At 45.5% G+C, this 5,958-nt stretch overlaps 1 protein-coding gene across 1 annotated transcript in view; it reads right to left on the reverse strand.

Annotated features, from left to right (window-relative positions):
* The window catches only part of HSD17B3 (hydroxysteroid 17-beta dehydrogenase 3), a 27,084-nt gene extending 22,672 nt beyond the window's left edge, over positions 1-4,412 (reverse strand). The window contains exon 1 of the mRNA XM_042826850.1: positions 4,259-4,412. Within this exon, the coding sequence (XP_042682784.1) occupies positions 4,259-4,412 (154 nt within the window). The remainder of the gene's footprint in view (positions 1-4,258) is intronic.
* Between the last annotated feature and the right edge of the window lie 1,546 nt (positions 4,413-5,958).

Genomic DNA, 5,958 nt, shown 5'->3' on the forward strand with positions numbered 1-5,958 from the left:
TGTAGGTTCCCTTCAGGTATTGATAGGCTGCAATGAGGTCACCCCGCAGCCTTCTCTTCTCCAGGCTGAACAAGCCCAACTCCCTCAGCCTGTCCTCATAGGGGAGGTGCTCCAGCCCCCTGATCATCTTAGTCGCCCTCCTCTGGACCCTTTCCAAAATCTCAATGTCTTTCTTGTACTGAGGGCTCCACACCTGGACACAGTACTCCAGATGGGGCCTCACAAGAGCCGAGCAGAGAGGGACGATCACCTCCCTGTCCCTGCTGACCACCCCTCTCCTGATGGAGCCCAGGATCCCATTTGCCTTTCGAGCTGCCAGAGCGCACTGCTGGCTCATGTTCAGTCTCTCGTCCATCAGGACCCCCAGGTCCTTCTCTGCCGAGCTGCTCTCAAGGACCACTCCTCCCAGCCTGTACGGGTGCCTGGGGTTCTTCCGGCCCAAATGCAAAACCTTGCACTTCGCCGTGTTGAACCTCATTAGGTTCACCCGAGCCCAGCCTTCCAGCCTGTCGAGGTCCCTCTGAATGGCATCCCTTCCTTCCACCGTATCAACCGCACCACTCAGCTTGGTGTCGTCAGCAAACTTGCTGAGGGTGCACTCAATTCCCTCATCGATGTCATTAATAAAGATGTTAAAGAGCTCCGGTCCCAAGACAGACCCTTGGGGGACACCACTTGTTACCGGCCTCCACCTGGACATAGAGCCATTGACCACCACCCTCTGTCTGCGGCCTTTCAACCAATTGCTTATCCATCGGGTCGTCCACCCATCAAATCCACTTCCCTCCAATTTGGAGATGAGGATGTGGTGGGGGACCATGTCAAAGGCCTTGCTCAGGTCCAGGTAAATGACATCGGTCACCTTCCCTTCGTCCACCAATGCCGTCACTCCATCATAGAAGGCCACAAGATTAGTTAGGCATGACCTTCCTTTGGTGAAGCCGTGCTGGCTGTCTCAGATCACATGCTCATTCTTTATGTGATCGAGCATGTTGTCCAAGAGGATCCGTTCCATGATCTTCCCAGGCACGGAGGTGAGACTCACCGGCCTGTAGTTCCCCGGGTCCTCCCTGCTCCCCTTCTTGTATATGGGAGCGACGTGACCCTTCCTCCAGTCATCCGGGAGGATGTTCACCCATCCAGTCATCCGGGAGTTCACCTGTGAGGTTGCCTCAGGCAAAGCAGTCGCCCCCGACCCTCAAGACTGCTTCTACCCGTAAGGACAGGAGGGTGATTGTCGTAGGCGACTCCCTTCTGCAAGGAACAGAAGGCCCTATATGCCGGCCCGACCCTACCCGCAGAGAGGTGTGCTGCCTTCCTGGGGCACGGGTCAGGGACATTTCAAAGAAAATTCCTGGGTTGATTCGGCCTTCAGATTATTACCCACTTTTAATATTTCAGGCTGGTGGCGAGGAAGTTGATAAGGAAAGCCTGAGGTCTATCAAGAAAGACTTCAGGGGAATGGGGCGTATACTTGAAGGAGCTGGGGTGCAAGTGGTCTTTTCTTCTATGCCCGTGGTGTCAGGGAAAGGTACAGGGAGGATCCAAAATACCCAACTCTTCAATAGATGGCTTAAGAGCTGGTGCAGGCGCAAGAATTTCGGCTTTTTTGAGCATGGGGCAATTTACACTGCACCTGGCATGATGGCTGCTGATGCATGCAGCCTGTCCCTGAGGGGTAAGAGGATCTTAGCTGAAGAATTAGCGGGACTCATTGACAGGTCTTTAAACTAGGAATGAAGGGGGAAGGGGACAAAATAAGGGCTACTGGGGTTGAACGGGTCATTCGAGGGCTTGTACCAAACTTCATGGGCAATGACGGCAGAGTGCATAGGGAAGGAGTAGGGCAGGGGGATGCTGGGGATGCTGCTGTTCTAGGGGATCCTAGATCCCATATAAAGGTGGCGAGACGGATAGCCCGGCTGAAGTGCCTTTATACCAATGCACGCAGCCTGAGTAACAAGCAGGAGGAACTGGAAACTGTGATGCACTCGGAAAGTTATGACCTTGTTGCTATCACAGAAACATGGTGGGATGACTCCCACAATTGGGATACTGCCATCGACGGCTATAGACTCTTTAGGAAAGATAAGCGAGGTAGGAGGGGTGGGGGAGTTGCTCTCTATGTCGGGGATTGGATAAACTGTGAGGAGCTCCCTACGAGAAACAGTCAGGAACAGGTTGAGAGCCTGTGGGTTAGGATTAGAGATGGGACTAATATAGGTCAGCTGGTGTTAGGGGTATACTACAGACCACCTGATCAAGGAGAGGCTGTTGACGAGGCTTTCTTGCTCCAGATGCGTGAGATGTCTGGCTCACAGGCTCTTGTCCTGGTGGGGGACTTCAACCATCCAGACATCTGCTGGGAAAACCACATGGCGAGCTGCAAGAGCTCCAGAAGGCTCTTGGAATCCATTGATGATAGCTTTCTGGTTCAGGTATTGGACAGACCAACCAGAGGTGAAGCGTTGCTAGACCTGCTGCTCACCAACGCCGAGGAGATCATCAAAGGTGTCAAGGTCGGAGGCTGCCTGGGCTCCAGCGACCACGCCCTGGTTGAGTTTGTGATCTCAAGCGATGTGGGCCTGGCAAAGAGCAGGATCAGGACACTGAACTTTAGAAAAGCAAACTTCCAGCTACTCAATGGATTGCTGGCCAAGATCCCCTGGCGCGCTGCCCTCAAAGACAAGGATGTTGAGGAGAGCTGGCGGCTCTTCAAAGATGCCCTCCTGGAAGCACAAGAGGTCTCCATTCCTCTGAATAAGAAAGTGGGCAGGCGAGGTAGGAAACCAGCATGGCTCAGCAAGGACCTGCTGAGAGAACTGAGGGCGAAGAAAGGGGTGTACAAGCTCTTGAAACAAGGCTGTGTCACCTGGGAAGAATACAGGAATGCCGTCCGGACTTGCAGACGTGGGATCAGGGAAGCCAAGGCGCAGGCAGAACTGAACTTGGCAAGGGACGTGAAAAACAATAAGAAAACCTTCTACAGGTACATTGGCCAGAAGAGACAGGCCAAAACGGGCGTACCTACTTTGGTAAATTTAAAAGGAGAACTGGCTTCAACAGATGAAGAGAAAGCTGAGGTGCTGAATGAGTTCTTCACCTCGGTCTTCACTGGTGGCCAGGATTCTAGTCTTTTTCACGTCCCTGAACCCTGCATCCCCAAACCTCTATGTGGGGACCAAGGAGGTAAATCCCTCCCCACTGTAAGGGCAGAGCAAGTCCGAGAGTGCCTCCTTAGACTGAATGTGTACAAGTCTATGGGGCCAGATGGCGTGCATCCCAGGGTCCTGAAGGAGCTGGCTGAGGTGGTTGCCGAGCCGCTCTCCATCATATTTGAGAAGTCGACACAGCTCCATGCTGTGCTTCTGACTATCCACATACCAGCCAGGCCCATACACCAAAATGTGGCTTACGTGTTATTTCAGAAGCACTTGATGCTTAGCCAAGTCCTTCACAAACAGCTGAGTTTTGTTTCTTACTCATCCACAGTGAGATGTGCACATTAAACACATACACAATCCAACTCTCTAGCATGAGAGTACATTTGGGGTCACTTCTTAACAAGATGCCACCAGTGGTGACATCTGTAGCCTCGTATCTCTAAAACTGCCTTTTCATTCTTACTTCATACTGACGATCTACCAACCCTAAGAAAAACATTTAATAGGAAGAATTCTTTCATTAAATATTTCTGTTATTTTTATGAGAATATGTAATATCTTTAAAAAAGCACTGCTGAGTTGTAGCCTTCAAAGTTTTTAGGCAAGAATAGATTTGGCTTGTTAATGATAGCATTAAGGATAGATATCCAGTCTGAAACAAAGAGGCTGGAGCAAAGTCACCAGGAACAAAGACAATTTGCTTGGAAGGCTGGAGACCATGCGCTATACATAAACTAGTTATTTCACTTATCAGAAACTGAGGATAGGCAATGTTATCAAAACTAAATCATTTCCAATAGAGAAAAAACACTGGAAGTAAGATCAGGGAGAGAATCCCCATCCACACACTGCGTGTGCACATTGCTACTAGTTTATTTTTCTCTTCTCCCCAAGTAGGCAAAAACTTGAAGTTCATAAAACTGAATTTACTAGCAGGTAGAAAGAAGAAATGAAACAAAGCACACACTTAGTAGAAATTGTCCTCTGAAAGAGTGGGGTAAGAGAACACAAGGAAAATATCCCAATTAGTAACATAACTAATAGAGATTCATCTCTCTATTACGAAAAGAAATATGTAAGGAAATTTCCATTACCTGCCCATTCTCCCAGCGACCGGAAGAAAGCCTGAGGCAAAGCACTCCAAACATGTGGGAAAATATAGTTCATAAATCTGATGCATTTAAGCAGAGCAGAGAAACAGATCAGAGCCCCTGTAACAATGAGCAGCTGATGCTGCAAGTCTTCCATGGCGAGCGAAATCAGCAAGCTACCATGCAACAGTAACACTCTCTCTGTGAAATGCGCATTGGCCGAGCAACAATAGGTTTAATCACAGCATGTGATCTGTTTTCTCCGAATAATGTCCAGAGTTCAGGCAAGAATAATGTCTCTGTTTTACACTCAGATTTGTAAATGACCACAAGGGAGGGGAAAAAAAAAAAAGAAAGAAAGAAGGAAAGAAAGAAAGAGAAAAAGAAAGAAACAATGACTTCTGGCGCTCATTTCAGTAGGAATGTTTAATTGCTTTCCTGGAAATTACCCAATAGCAAAAAGAAGAAAAATAATTCTATTTTGTTTAAGTTTTGCAGAAACTGATAGGTCTAATCCAAAACCCTGGATAAGAATACCCCTGACCTTGGGATAACACACAACAACACCTCTTTGTACAGCTACGAAGAGTTAAGCTGTAGTACAGAGGCTTCCATAGCACACTGAATTTGTGCTTGGGCCAAAAAAAATAGATTTATCTCCAAATTTGAAGACTAAATAATAAAAGGTTAATAAAGACACCTAGTTCTTCCTACGCAGTGAAAAAAATACTACATAACTTTTTAAAGAGTTTTCTGAAAATAGTTTATTATGCATTTTACAGATAGGGAAATTATGGCACAACTGGTATGGTAGTTTATTAACAAGGAAATAGAATATACAGTTTTCTGAACAAAATATGTTTGAATCAGCATTAAAGTTGAGGACATGGATAAAAATCATAAGTCTAAATAGCAGTGTTAAGAACAGAGCCTTACTGCAAATTAAAAATAATAATACTAAAACTAAAAACAGAAATTTGATATTAAAATAAAATTAATAAAAGTCACATTTTAGAGTTTTTGGGTTTTTTTCTTAACGTTAACACATGAAAATTCTCAGAGAAAGCACAGAAACAGCACTTACTCTTCTTTGCAAAAGAAATGTTTGAAACATTCGTTCTCTAAAGACCAATTTAAAATGGAAAAGAGAAAGACTGGTGCACAAATCATGATAAAACAAGAAGTTGCATCCATACCTCAATGATATTCTTCCACATTTAACATGAACCATCTTTAAAATTTAATCTGAATCTCTGACAGCCAGAAGTCCACAACAGAAGAGCAGAAATGTATGTTGAGTTTCAAATTACTAACACCTTCAGTCAGAATACCACAATACATAGGTTTATTGCAGAGAAAAGACAATGTCTGAATCACAAGCAATGGAACAAAATGATATTAAAAATATTACTATCTTAGCTTAATGACAATTCAGTTTCCTGCCACTTACGTGGTCTTAAAATTACAGTATAGTCACTGTTACCTACACTGTAACACCTAATTTTACTCCACAAGTAAGGCCAGCCGTAACAACAAGCATCTGAATACTTCTCCAAAATATATACATACAAAAAGTCCTCACAGTCATTCACTACTCAAGGAATAATTTACATCTGAACAAGCTGCACATATGCAACAATGGTTCTGAATACTGCTTTTAAACAAAAATTAAGAATTCAAATTCCAAATTTCCACAGCTCTTA

Source organism: Centrocercus urophasianus, unplaced genomic scaffold, assembly GCF_019232065.1.
Source record: "Centrocercus urophasianus isolate 14NV4802_14NV808 unplaced genomic scaffold, USGS_Curo_1.0 seq_27, whole genome shotgun sequence".
Lineage (NCBI taxonomy): Eukaryota > Metazoa > Chordata > Aves > Galliformes > Phasianidae > Centrocercus > Centrocercus urophasianus.